Source organism: Grampus griseus, assembly GCF_964374135.1.
Source record: "Grampus griseus genome assembly, chromosome: 4".
Lineage (NCBI taxonomy): Eukaryota > Metazoa > Chordata > Mammalia > Artiodactyla > Delphinidae > Grampus > Grampus griseus.
This window is the reverse complement of record NC_138997.1, coordinates 29149187-29164639: the sequence shown is the minus strand read 5'-3', so window position 1 is coordinate 29164639 and position 15453 is coordinate 29149187. Positions and strand designations below refer to the sequence as shown.

General features: G+C 33.7%; 1 protein-coding gene across 1 annotated transcript in view; it reads left to right on the top strand.

Annotated features, from left to right (window-relative positions):
* Positions 1-15453, top strand: part of LRBA (LPS responsive beige-like anchor protein) — a 600745-nt gene that overhangs the window by 378986 nt on the left and 206306 nt on the right. Inside the window, exons 29-31 of the mRNA XM_082652852.1 lie at positions 426-543; positions 2648-2750; positions 13802-13917. Of these exons, the coding sequence (XP_082508978.1) occupies positions 426-543; positions 2648-2750; positions 13802-13917 (337 nt within the window). The remainder of the gene's footprint in view (positions 1-425; positions 544-2647; positions 2751-13801; positions 13918-15453) is intronic.

Sequence of the window (15453 nt, the reverse complement as noted above, 5' to 3'; positions counted from 1 at the left end):
TTTCTGGATATGTTTTAATCATATTATATGAAACTGAAGTTTATATGTCATTTGTTAGCATGTAGAACATTCTTTTGAGGTCTTCTTTTTAAAGGTTGTCTAAAATTTTGCTTCGTATAATATGACTCAAAAATCAATCAATCAGTAATGCAATATGTATTTCCTGAAAAGCAGTAGACTACATCATTGCCTTAAAAGGCCCCCAAATATATTTATAAATAGATGTTACAGTTTTGTTCTGCTTTTTCATTTAAACATCTTTTTTCATGAATTGCAATCTATTTTCTTAGTCACCCTCCAAATATTTCAATAACTATTCAGTTCTTAGAAATTATTTTTCTTAATAGGGACTTTTCTGTTTAATTGGGGGGAAGAACAAAAAAATTCTATTGTTACTTACTCTGGATTCTTTTTTTCCTCACTAGATCCTGGCATATACAGAAGGGCTGCATGGAAAATGGCTGTTCTCAGAGATACGATCGATCTTTTCTCGTCGTTATCTTTTGCAAAATACAGCCCTGGAGATCTTTATGGCAAACAGAGGTAATACGTTGCAGACGTATATTGTTACAAAGCTAAGCTCCATCTCCATAAGATTTCATTTTGAACATACCATATTGTTTCCATTTAGACAGAATTTTGTAGCCCACTCTCTGTCCTACTGACCTCTTTTTGAACCATGTGCATCTTCATGGTTTTTCCCCCTTTGGTCACTCTTAGAAATATCTGTAGTAATTTATTTTTCTGGCCAAATCACAAATTAGTGCAGTGCTTTATAAATATGGGGGATAACTACCCATTTAATCAGTCGTAGAGTTTTCATATTGCTCTGATGCTTAAACTCCTTCTGGAAGGTGGTTGCATTTCGAGAGGGGAGAGGGTAATCAAATGATTCATACATTTATTTAATTTTTTGTCTAATCTATTGCCATTTATAAAGGGACCATCAGAAAATGGTACTGAACTGTCCTGGTTGCTTTGTATTACATCATTCTTGAAAGAACTAAAATTCGATTTGTGGGTTTAGAATTGAACTTGGTGAAATTCATTAAGACAAAAAAGAGAGACAAGGTGAACTTGAAGGAAAAGCATGATTGGGTATGAGTGGAGGCATACAGGAGAATATGTGAAAGCTTGTGATTTATTGTACATACTCATTTCATTTAAATAGATTTAAGTTTTCTTATTTTCTCTTTCTATAATCTACAAGTTATCATTTAAAAAATCTACACATAATGTATATTCCATACATATTTTCTTTTTTAATGAAATCATGTCTTTTAGGGTACGCAGATTTTTTTAGGAAAAGATGCTTTTCCCTTCCATATTTGGTCTTCTCCCACACACATACCTCTTTTTCTAATGTAAACATTATTCGTCCAGGCAAATAATCAAGTGAATGTTTCACACTTTAGTTCAGTCTGCATTCTTGCTGTCCCAAAGGCGTTTCGACCTTACAATATTTATTACTTGCTCATCTTCATTTTTTTTCCTTCTTTGAAATTTCTCATGCGTCCTTGCTTTGCATCTTTGTTTTTCTATTGCCTTTCCCTCATGGCCTTGGTCACCTGCCATAACCTGAGTTTTTCCTTTTTTTCCCCCTGTATTCAATGTAATAGTGGATATGTAAGAAAGGCATATTAAAAAGTTATGTTGGATATTTATATGACAGTTCTAAATATATTTTAGGTGTTTAGTGAATGATCATATAATTATTTACCTAAAACATGTTATAAAGCCTGTGTTTAAAAAGTGCACTAACACTGATAAAATTTTTTGGCTCATAGTATTTTTTTAGGCTAGGTGGAGAAGAAGGATCATCTTCTAGATGAGTACTTGTAGATTATTTATGGTTCTGATACAGAAGTTAATATAATTAAAATTTCAAGACTAACCAAATTAATATCTTCTAAATTCTCTGTCATGATTTTATGACTTTGTTATTTTCATATTTTTTAAGGATAAAAATTTATAGATGACTGTCATAAATTAACATTTATATGCTGAATATATTTATATATATGATGTACATTTATTGATATTCTCAAAATGTGTAATTATTGAGATAGAAATGATAAAAAAGCATTTAAATTGATTATTGACCAGAGAGGAAAAATTTTTCTTCATTTTTCTGGATTATAGGAACATACAAAGCATAAACATGTAGGGATTGTAAAGAGAATATTTTTTTAAGCTGTTGATTATTAGTAGTAAGTACAGCTGACAATTTATTAGCTGTATATGTAGACTTTTGGGTATTAGATTGTTAAATATATAATCTTAAAATTTTAAAGGTCTTTATAGAAATTCACAGATATATTTTTAACTTGCTAAAATTCAATTTTGCAAATTCTATGTTGTAGCAAGATAAAATCTCAACTTCATGTCACATTAATGCAACAATAGTTGTTATTAGTTCTGACAGTATTTAGAGAAGGTACTGTTTGTGGTAGTTCATAAGTAAAATGAGTATCATCACCGGCATATTAATGCTAAAACTTGATATATACTATAATAAAAGTAATACAGTAAGAATTCTATTTAAAAAATACCTGAACTAAGAGTAAACATTTTGTTGGACCAAGAAGTCAGTTTTCCAGAAAGAAAATCGTATTTCATTCTAACTTTAAAAAATTATTTTTCCTAGTTGCTATAATGTTCAACTTCCCAGACCCTGCAACAGTAAAGAAAGTGGTTAACTATCTACCTCGTGTTGGTATTGGAACCAGTTTTGGATTGCTTCAAACCAGGTGCTGTTTTATATGTGAAAAATATGGAAAATAATCTATATTAATATTCTAATTTGTTTTGAAATGTATGACCTTCTGTTTTATGCTTCATTGTAAATGATGATTATTAGTGTACTGTTTTGAGTCAACTGAACTTCTGTCTGAAGAAACTAGAAAAAGAGGAACAAATGTAAATTAAACTAATCTGAAAAAAAATAATAAACAAAGGCAGAACATCAATGAAAAGGAAAAGAAAAACAATAAAGAAAAATCAATGCAATGAAAAATTGTTTCTCTGAAAAGGTTAATAAGTGTAATAAATATCTATACCAGACTTATGAAAAAAAGAAGATACAAATTGCCAATATCAGAATGAAAGAAGGGGTATCACTACAGATCCTATAGATATTTTTAAAAATATAAGGAAATATTATGAATAAATTTATGCCACTTAGACAACTTAGATGAAATGGGCAGATTCCATGAAAGAGACAAACTGTCAAATCTCACTAACGAAAATGGATAACTTTAATAACTCTACAGAGGAAATTGAATTCGTAGCTTAAAATCTCCTAACAGAGAAAATTCCTAGCTCAAATGGTTTCACTGGCAAATTCTATCAAATATTTAATGAAGAAGTAATATAATTTCTGGGAAAACTCTTACAGATAATAGAAAAGAAGGATAAGTTTCCCAAGTAATTCTGTGAGGCCAGCATTACCTGAATTCCAAATCCACAAAAAGACATTACCAGGAAAAGGAAACTAAAGACCATCTTGATTGAAAAGGAAGAAATAAAACTGTCTTTATCAGTATATATACATGACTTAATGTGAAATTACCAGGGAAACTGCAAAATTTTTAAAAAGAAAAAAAGCTATTAGAACTCATAAACAACAAATGTAAAATAGATAGGTAGTGGGAAGCAGCTGCATAGCACAGGGAGATCAGCTCGGTGCTTTGTGACCACTTAGAAGGGTGGGATAGGGAGGGTGGGAGGGAGACACAAGAGGGAGCGGATATAGGGATATATGTATACATATAGCTGATGCACTTAGTTATACAGCAGAAACTAACGCAACATTGTAAAGCAATTATACTCCAATAAAGATGTTAAATATATATATATATATGTATATAAATAGGGGAAAAAACCCTCATAAAAGAGTTTAGCTATTTCGTAGCATATATAATTTTATTCCTGTATACTAGCAATGAACAGTTGGAAATTGGATATATTTGAAAATATATTCTTAAGACTTGTTCACTGAAAACTATAAACACTGTTTAGGAAAATGAAAGAAACCTAAAAATTGAAAGTTGTACTATACCATGTTCATGAACTGGAAGACTCAATAAAAGTAAGATGTTAGTTCTCTCCAAACAGATCTATAGGTTCAAAGCAATCCTATCCAAAATCCTAAAAGGCTCTTTTGAAGAAATTGAAAACCTGATTGTAAATTTAAATGGAAATGCAAATATCTAGTATTGCTAAGACAATTTTGAAAAAGAAAAAGTTGGAGGACTTTATCTGAATTTGACTTAATATAAAATTACATTAACTAGTGTAGCTTGGTAGTTTTGTAAAATAGACTTATAGAGCAATAGAATATATTAGTGTCCAGAAATAGGCCCATACATAAATGGTCAATTTGATTTTCAACAAAGGTATCAAGATATGTCCATGGGAAAAGGTAGTTTCTTCAACAAATGGTGATCAACAATTGCATATCCATATGCCAAAAAAAAAAAAACCAAAACAAAAAAACCCCACCTCATCCTTTATCTCAAAATGTAACATATGAACTCAAAATGTAACATAAATTAACTCAAATTAACTCAAAATGTAATATAACCTAAATGTAGGTGCCAAAGTAAAACTTCCTAAAGAAAACATAGGAGAAAAATCTTTGTCACCTTGTGTTAGGCAAATATTTCTTAGATAAGATTTTTTAAAGAATCATCAATTGGCCTTTCAAATTAAAAACATTTGCTTTTGAAAGACCCTCTTAAGAAAGTGAAACGATATGCTCTAGGCTGGGTTAAAATATTCAAATTATATGTGACAAAGGATTTATATACAGGATATATGAGAAACTCTTACATTTAATTACAAGACAAGCAATCTGTTTTTAAAAAATAGGTAGAAGATTTGAACAGATACTTCAGCAAAGAATAGATACAAATATTAAACACATGAAATGATGCCAAACATCATTAGTAATCAAGGAACTGCCAGTTAAAACCACAGTGTGATCTCATGGCACACCTATTAGAATGACTTTTAAAAACTGATAACAACAGGAGCTAATAAGAATGCAGAGTAACTGGAACTTCACATGTTGTTGATGGGAATGTCAGCAGTTTTGCGGTTTCATGTAAAATTAACCATACACTTACCATACATCCCAGTAGTCTCACTCAAAGGCATTTACCCTAGAGAAATGAAAATATGTATATTCATGTAGTGACCTATTCACAAATGTTTATAGCAGCTATATTCATAGTCACAAAAAATTGGAAATAGCCAACATCGTCCTCAACTAGTAAATGGACGAATTATGGTACATTCAACCATACAACAGGATATACTGCTCAACAATAAAAAGGAATAAGCTACTAAAATACAGAACAAGGCAGATGAGTTTAAAAAGTATTATGCTAGATGAAAGAAGGCAACACAAAACATTACATTCTGTGTGATTCCATTTATATGACCTTTTGGAAAAAATAAAACTACTTGGACAGAAATCAGATAAGTGGTTTCAAGAGATTGGAGGTGAAGAGGGAGGATTAGTTACAAAGGAGGGTGTGAGGGAACCTTTTGATAACATGGAAATATTTCCTGTCTTGATTGTTGTGGTGTTACACAACTCTCTTTGGCAAAACTCATTGCATTGTATACCTAAAAAAGGATGAATTTTATGCTATGTAAAGAAATCAGTAAACCTGATTTTCAAAAACAGAAAAAGATAAAGAATGTGAAATCAATATACAGTATCAGTAGCTCTAAAACTATGCTAGTAGGAATGCAAATTCGTATAGTCACTCTGGAAAATTTGCCAGATTTCTTATTAAGTTAAATATACACTTAATTTATGTCCTGTCAGTTCCACTCCTAGGTGTTTACCAAGAGTAATGAAATATATGTACCCACATTCACTTGTAAGCAAATGTTATTCATGTAGTCCCAAACTGAAAACATTTCTAGTTCCATCAACTGTAAATGGATTAATAGATTGCACTACATCCATGCAATGAAATACTACTCAGAAATAAAAAGGAATTGAGTACTGATACATGCAACAACATGGATGACTCTCAGAAACATTGTGCTGAGTAAAAGACGTTAAGTACCGTGGGCTACGTACATCATAGCCATGGGCTATGCTTCTACTTAGATGAAATGACTGAAAAATTATGTGAAATTATATGATTCTATTTATATGAAATTGTTGAAAAAACAGAAGCATATAGTGACAGAAAGCAGATCATTGGTTGCCAGGAGCCAGACACTGGGACAAAGGAATTAGCTTTTTGGAGTCTTTCTATGATGGTTGGTTACAGAAATAAGTATATTCAAAACTTACTAAACTACACACTTACGTTTAGTAAATGTTATTATATTAAATTTTATCTCAGCACAGATCATAGAAAAATAGACTCTCTGTATTTAAAATATCTAAGTTACAAAAGTGCTTATTATATACCCATTTTCAAGTGTACCATTATTTAACACGTATGATAAATCAGATTAAAATTTTTAATCATTTTGATAAAAATGATTAGACTTTGCTTTATTATGTCATATTTGTTGTAATTTTTTTCTCTGTTGATGTAAATATCAAATCCATATATTAAGGATTTTGAATACAACACAGTTAATTAAAACTTTTATCTTTAACCTCTGGCAAATCAGAGTTCAAATATTAACTTTGTGTATACATATGGACTTAATAACTAGTATTTATATTGTTCAAAGTAACTTAATAACTACTTGAAAGGAATGTTAAAATGCCAAAAAGCATCTCTCACAGTACAGGGAATCGGGAGAGTTTGGGGTTGTACCTCTCTTTCCTATGTGCTGACCAGTTGTCTATGTTTAAATAGCACCATCATCAACTGTTTTCTTTCTTGGTAGGTGTTAATGCTTCATCAGTACAATTTAGTTAACTAATTTAAGAACTAGGAGGAGAGTTAACACTGGGATTTTTCTATTGATTGAAATGTATTAGCAGTAGAAACTTAGAGTTTACTTTTAACATACCTAATTTTGTGTTGATTTTGATTAGTGTTTATTTCAATTTTTTTAGTTAGTATCTTATTACAAATGCAATTGAGATAGAATCAACAAATAATAGGATATTAGCAGGAGCTGCAGTTATCCTAGGCTGGAGGACTTTCTAAGAGGATGCACTCCCATGCCCATTGGCAGTTGGACTCAGTTCTGCACCAAGTCTTCCTCTCCATAGGCTGCTTTTGAGTGACTATATGACTTTCCCCAGAGCAAGTGATCCTAGAGAGAATGACAGAAGCCCCAGTGTCTTCTTATGACCTAGCCTTGATAGTCACACGCCATCATTTCTGCTACATCTTATTTGTTACAAGTGAGTTATTAAATATAGCCCAGGCTCCATGGCAGGAGAATCAAGTTCCACCTCTTAAAGAGAAAATATCAAAAAATTCGTGGACACGTAACAGGTTACAACTTCTATGTAAACAGGATACATAAAGAGGCCCTTCTGGTTTATTAGCCATAGTTGCTTTACAATCCCAGTAAAGCTTTTGATTCAATAATTTTATAATTTAATGAGGAATTTCAGGGGTCAGGAGGAAGCAGCTCAGAATGGCATAGTATATTTCCTTATCTTAATAAAAAATTCTACTGATTATCTCTCTTTTGTTTTTAAAGATATATTTATTTATTGGCTACGTTGGGTCTTCGTTGCTATGCGCGGGTTTTCTCTAGTTGTGGCGAGCAGGTGCTACTCTTGTTGTGGTGTGCGGGCTTCTCATTACGGTGGCTTCTCTTGTTGCAGAGCACAGGCTCTAGGTGCGTGGGCTTCAGTAGTTGCAGCGTGTGGGCTCTAGAGCGCAGGCTCAGTAGCTGTGGCGCACAGGCTTAGTTGTGCTGCAGCATGTGGGATCTTCCCGGACCAGGCTTGAACCTGTGTCCCCTGCATTGGCAGGTGGATTCTTAAGCACTGAGCCACCAGGGAAGTCCTTACTGATTATCTGTTTATTTTAAAAAGAGTTTTATGTGTTGTCATACTTAGGAACTCTTTGTAATGTTCTCCCACAGTTAATGAAAGCTGAAAGTCTTAATTTATTAAGTCAGTCAGTTAAATAGATCTTCAGCACTTACAGTGTATCAATCACCCAGTAATGTACAATATAAATATCATCTTGCCCACAAACATTTAAACAAATATGTAAATAAAAGAAAAAACCGTGTAAGTGAAGAAAAGATGTTTTAGGTATTTTAATAGTGGTTAGTGGAGATGGAGTGCTTTGGATAAGATGGTCAGAAATGTCTTCCTATGTGACTTTAAATTTTGATTTGAAGGACTGGAATCAGCTAACCTTTGTAAGAGTGAATAGCATGTGTAGAGGCCCTGAAACTTCGAGTGTTTTAAGGAATGTTGGAAGGCAAGTATCACAGGCACTTAGTGATTTCAGGAAGACAGTGTCAGTTTGGAGGCGGGAAGTTATTGTAGAAATCGAAGTAAAATGTAGTATCATTGAAGAGAGACATCTTTTTTTGGGGGGGGGAGTATAATTGCTTTACAATGTTGTGTTAGTTTCTGCTTTACAACAAAGTGAATCAGCTATTTGTAAACATATATCTCCTGCCTCTTGAGCCTCCCTCCCACCCGCCCCCCCATCCCTCCCCTCTAGGTCATCACAGGAAGAGAGACATCTTGTTTAGAGACTTTAAGGAGATACAATTTCTGTGACTTGGAGATTAGCTAAATTTGGAGGACGATAAAAAGGGGAGGCATCCAGTGTGTCTCCCCAAGTTTCAGCTTGAACTGCTCAGGAGCACAGACTGAGATGGGGAACACTGTAGAAGGAGTACCTGTATGCATCTACCCTCCCATACCCCCCATGGTTGGGGTTGGGGGGCAGAAGTGAATGAACTGAAAAGGAGAAGGTTAGTGTTAGATCTGTTGAAATTGAAACCCCTGAGAGATGTCTAGACTGAAATGTTGAATAGGAAGTTAGATATAAGAAGGTATGGCTAGAGTGCAAATGAAAAGCGTAGTAATTGGGAGTCATTACCATTTAGATGAAATTTGAAGGCTTGAGAGGAAGTGAACTCACCTGGGGAGAGACATAGAATGGGCAGGAGAAATGAGAGCTGCATTCTGAGGAAATGCAACATTTAAATGTTAAGTAAATGGAAGAGAAAAAACAAAACAAAACAAAACAAAAACAGAAAGGCCTTGAAAAATGGGAAATCCAGGAAAATGTGATGCCAAAGAATGAGAGTATTTCAAGAAGGTAAGATTTGATGAAAAATCAGTAAGACGTAGACTGAAAAAAGGCCATTGCATGTAGCAACAGCAGTTTTTGGCTGCCAGAGGTTGATTGTTGTGTTTGTCTATTCAGTATCAACAAGTTCTAGTTGGCAAGCAGGCCCTTGAATTTTGTTGCAGCCTTTGGGCAGTCTCTCTTAATTCTGGTTTAGGTGTGAGACTTCTGACTTCTCAGTCAATAGGACATGAGTAGGTAGAGATATTTGGATTAAATCCTGACCTACTACTGTTGGCAAATATCAGGAGAATTAATCCTACTATCACTCGTCTACCTGTAGCTCTTGATCTGGAATATTCTCTGACACTTTATGAGTACTTGACAGTATAAGCATATACACATCAATACCAGTTATAAGCCATAACAACATACTGAACCAACCCAAAGTTTCTACCTACAATATCATTTTAGTTTTCTCTTCACTAGTTTTGCCCAACCCTATCACTTGATTCAGGCTTTTTTTCTTTTTTTTTTCTGTAAGGGAACACTAATCAAGGAGTTTAACACACAAATAATCAGAGGTTATAACAGCTACCAGGAGATCATATTATCTTGCAGTCTGAAGCTTGGTGTGAAGTACATGGATGAGGTTAGGATGAGCAGAGGTTAGGCCATAGGGGGTGACTGGATTGGTAGGAGGGCTTTTTTCTCCTTTTATTTCTTGCTCCATGGTCTATACCAGTTTCTCCCTTACATACCTCCCTGCATTTAGAGTGCCTGGGCTTGGGAGCTCCTTTTTTTTTGTTTCCAGACATGCTGCTGCAGCTCTTCAGAGTAGCGCTTGGTGCTTTTGGTAACTTCTGCACTCAGCAACTCCTCCTACAATGGTACAGAGAAGGACAGTGATTTGGGTTTCTGTATCCAAGAGAGCTATAACATATCAAAATTTATGGGATGCAGCTAAAGTAGTATTCAGGGGGAAATTTTACTGCTTTAAATACCTATATCTGAAATACAGAAATGCCTAACATCAGTAACCTAAGCTTCCATCTTTAGAAACTAGAAAAAGAAGAAGCTAAATGGAAAACAAGTAGGAAAAAGTGACTAAAGAAAATTAGAGCAGAAATCAATGAAAAAGAGACAAAAAACAATAAAGAAGATCAATTAAACGAAAGCTGATTCCTTAAAAAGCTCAATAAAATTGACATTCTTTTAACTGCCTAACTATGAACAAAAGAGATAGTATGAATTACCAAAGTCAGAAATGAAAGAAGGGACTGCACTGCTTACCATGTAGAAATTAAAAGGATTAGAAGGAAATATCCTGAACAGCTTCAGCCTACAAATTAAGACAATTGAGATGAGATGGGTAAATTCCTAGAAAGACAGAATTGTCAAAACTGACTCAAGAAGAAATTAAAATTCTGAATAGACCTATAACAGGTCCATTGAATTTGTAATTTAAAAACCTTCCCACAAAGAAGAGTCAAAGCCCAGATGGCTTTACTGGTGAATCTTATCAAATAGATAAATTAGAAAAGATATCAATCTTTCATAAACTCATCCTCAAGACACAGGAAGAAGAAACACTTTCTAGCTCATTCTATGAGGCCATCTTTACCCTAATATCAATGCTAGGCAAAGACATCACAAGAAAAAACAAGCTAGCAAGAGAAAACTGTAGACTAATATCCCTAATGAACATGTATTCAAAAATCCTTTACAAAATATTATCAAACCAAATCCAGCAGTATACAAAAAGGATTATAAAGTAGCCATGTGGGTTTTATCACAGGAATGCAGATTGGTTTAAATGTGAAAATCAATTAATATTATGCATGAAGTTAATAGAATACAGGACCAAAAAAAAGAAAACCCACATCATCATCTCAGTAGACACAGAAAAAGCATTTGACAAAATGAAACACGCATTCATGACTAGAAAATCTCAACTGACTAGAAATATAAGGGAATTTCTACAAACAGATAAATAGCAACCATCAAAAACCCACATAACATACACTGTACTTAATGTTGAAAGACTGAATGCTTTTCCCCTAAGGTCAGGAAGGCTAGGATGTCTTCCATTGTCACCACTTCTATCAATATTATATTGATATATAATGTGTGCTAAGCCTGTGTGATAGGAAAGGAAGGGAAGGGAAAAATCAAAGGCATCCAGATTGGAAAGGGAAATGTCTTTATTCCTAGATGACAAAAGACATGTACAATTTTTGCAATGAAAAGTGTAAAACACGGCTGTTAGAAAGTAAAGACAGACATCAATAAATGGAGACATTCCATATTCATGGATCAGAAGGTTCAATATGATTAAGATGTCAATTCTTTCTCAATCTATAAACTTAATACCATCCCTGTCAAAATTTAGTACACTTTCTGGGAGAAATAGAGAAGCTGAAATACAATGGATCTAGAATTGCCAAAACAGTTTTGAAAAAGAACAACAAAATTACAGAACTTATACTATCTGATTTCAAAACTTACCATAAAACCATAGTAATCAAAATGTGTGCTATTTATACAAGGATAGGCACATAAATTAATGAAACTACATTGAGAATAAAGAAATAAACCCTTGCATTTATGGTCAGTGGCTTTTTCAGAAACGTGCCAACACAATTCAATGAAGAAAGGGTAATCCTTAAACAAATGGTACTGTAATGACTGGATAGTCACATGCAAGAAAATGAACTTCAACACTTACCACACACTGTTCATAAGAATTAAGGTGTGTCATAGACCTATATTTAAGATCTAAAACTAAAAAATTTCTCAAATATAGGATAAAAACTTTATCATCTTGCAGTAGGCAGAGAGTTCACATGTGACACCCAAAAGCATAATTCATAAAAGACAAAAATTGAGAAGACGGATTTAATCAAAATTTAAAATGTTTGTGCTTTAAATATATCACTAAGTATGTGAAAAGATAAGCCACAGACTGAGAAATATTTGCACATCATGTATTTGATAGACTTGTATCCAGAATGTATGAAGACCTTTGACAACTCAATAATAGGACAGAAGCAACCCAATTAAGGTAAAAAAGATCTGAATAGTAATTTCCTCAAAGAAAATAAACAAATGGCTAATTAACACATGAAAAGATGTTCAACAATGTACATTAAAATTATAATAAGATACCATTTTACACTCACTAGAATGGCTATAATAAAAATTTCATACAATAGCAAGTATTGGCAGAGATGTGGAAAATTTGGAACATCATACATTGTTTGTTGGAATGTATAATGGAAGACAATTTGGCAGTTTCTCAAAAAGATAAATATTAAGTCAACAGACAACCTGGCAGTTTCACTCCTAGGAATCTACCCAAAAGAAATGCAACCATATGTTCAGCAACGACGTGTACGTGAATGTTCTGAGTAGCATTTTTCATAATAGCTAAAAACTGGAATAATTTAAATGTCTATCAACTGGTGAATGGATTTAAAAAATGTGGTATATTCTCTATTCATACAATGGAATACTATTTACAATCAAAAGAAATGAACTGCTCATACATGCTGCCACATTGATGAACCTCAAAACATTATGGTTAGTAGAAGAAGCCTGATGCAGAAGATTACATGATGTATGATTTATCTGAAATGTTCAGAAACGGCTAGTTCATAGAGACAGAAAGTAGATTGATAGTTGCCTACAGCTGGGGATAGGAATAGGAATTAACTCTAAATAGGCACAAGGGAAGTTTTAGTGTTGATTAAAATGTTCCAGAATACAATGTGGTGATAATTGCACAACTCTAGAAATTTACTTTAAAAAATCATTGAATAGTACACTTACAAGGGTAACTTTTGTGTTACGTAAATTATACCTTTGGAAATAAAGCTTGAAAAAAATATGTATCTTGTCCTTAGTAGTAGGAAGAACTGTGACAGCATACTTCTCTGAGATTCTGGGCTCTGAATGTAGTAATTAATCCTCCCACCTATTTCCCACTGCTACTTAGTATTGGTCAGTTGTATCCTTTGTTACTCACATTACATTAAGAAAACAGAAAACTTGGTCTACTATTAGGTTGTATAAAAGAATAATAGTTTCCCTTACCTTTATCCGAACCCACGAATGGACACCTGAGGAGCTGGGATCCTCTTTCCCCTATTACAATGGGTATACAAAAATAATGTTTAAATTTGTAATGTACAAATACGCTGTCTTTAAGAGATGAATATTTAAACTGATAAAGATGTGAATGCAATTTTATGTGTATTACTTAGTTACTATAATTACTTTTGTATCAGTAAGGCAGTGAATTATTAATCATACTGTTATTAATCAACATTTATGGAGCCTAGATATTATAATGGCTTTGTAATGACAGCTTATCTTGATGAATAGAATATGGATAATAGACCTGTGACTCATCCAAATCATTCGTTTAACCATTAATTATAGATTGAAACATCTCCAGCATTTGTTAGTATAACATGAATAGAATGTCTCAGAATAATACAGATGCCATTTTGAACGAGCACAGAAGTCATGATTTATTATTGATCTAATTAATCTTAAGTTTAATTTGATTCTATATCAAATTCTTTTTCTTGCAGGCGTATCTCATTAGCTAGTCCTCGTCAACTTTTTAAAGCTTCTAATATGACCCAGCGATGGCAACATAGGGAGATTTCAAATTTTGAGTACTTGATGTTTCTCAACACAATAGCAGGTAATTTAAGCTCACATGTTGATGTATTTCAAATGATAAATTATTAATAGTGATATGATTAAATTATTTTGAGTATTTGTATAAATAGAGTCATTCCATGTAAAGCTAAAGGCATAAGCAAGCATACAAAGATGGGAAGAAATGCAGTATAGCTAAAGAACAATTAATGGTATAGTATGTGTGTGTGTTTGTGTTTGCGTGTACATAAAATATGTATTCATAAAGGTATAATGAAAAAGAAAACTAGAAAGGTACTTGGAGAAATGTACTTGGAGACATTATGCAAGATTTTTTTTGTCAGTTTGAGGAATTGGCAGTCAACTTACAGGGAAACGTTTGAAAGTTTTTGAACAAATGAGTAATATCAGAACTGTATGAAAAGTTGGAAGCAGTATGAAGGATAAATTATGGTGCAGAGAGTCTAGGTAGAGAGCAGAAGTTAGGAAGCAATTACATATAAAAAGTAATGAGGGCCTGCATTAGAGAGGTGACAATAGGAATTAAAACAAAGGATTAGATAACACAAGAATTGGGCTTCCCTGGTGGTGCAGTGGTTGAGAATCTGCCTGCCAATGCAAGGGACATGGGTTCGATCCCTGGTCCTGGAAGATCCCACATGCCGCGGAGCAACTAAGCCCATGTGCCACAACTACTGAGCCTGTGCTCTAGAGCCCATGAGCCACAACTACTGAGGCTACATGCCGCAACTACTGAAGCCCACCCACTTAGAGCCTGTGCTCCACAACAAAAGAAGCCACCGCAATGAGAAGCCCGCATACGGCACAAAGAGTAGCCCCCGTTCACCGCAACTAGAGAAAGCTTGCGTGCAGCAACAAAGACCCAATGCAGCCAAAAATAAATTAATTAATTAAACAAACAAACAAAAAAAGATAACACAAGAATTTACAAGGTACAAACCATTTGCCATGCAGACAACTGAATGTTGGGAGTAAATGAGAAAAATGTGTCAGAAAAGACTTCCAGGCTTCTGCTCTAAATCATGAGGAAAATAGTGGTGCAATTAAAGGGAGAAGTCAAAAAATCGATCTAGAGAAAGATGATTTTACTGTGCTATCAAGATATCCAAGAAAAGAATTGTTGGAGTATAGGTTAAGTGAGGGTATTTGGAGCTTAGAGATAGGACGTTGGATTTCATCTGCATAGACAGGAAATCACCAAGAGAGAGAGTTGAGATTACCAAGCCAGGTGATACAGAAAGCAGTGAGGTAAGGTCTGGGGAATGCACTTGAGCATAACAAAAAGAAAGAGGGAAAGTTATTAAGGAAGAGAAGAGAATGACTGACCCCAGAGTTTATAGACTTAATAGGAGGAGAACTAAGGTGAAGCAAATGTCTTGAGATACAAGGGGAAAGGGAGAAAGGCCTTGGCCACTGTATTAGATGTGATGGAGAGGTAAGGGAGAATTAAGAGTGAGTACAGGCCATGACTTTGGCTTTAATATCTCAGGACTTATGGGTTACTTTATAAGGGTTTGTTTTCTTTCTTTTTTTTAAAAAAAATATTTATTTTATTTAT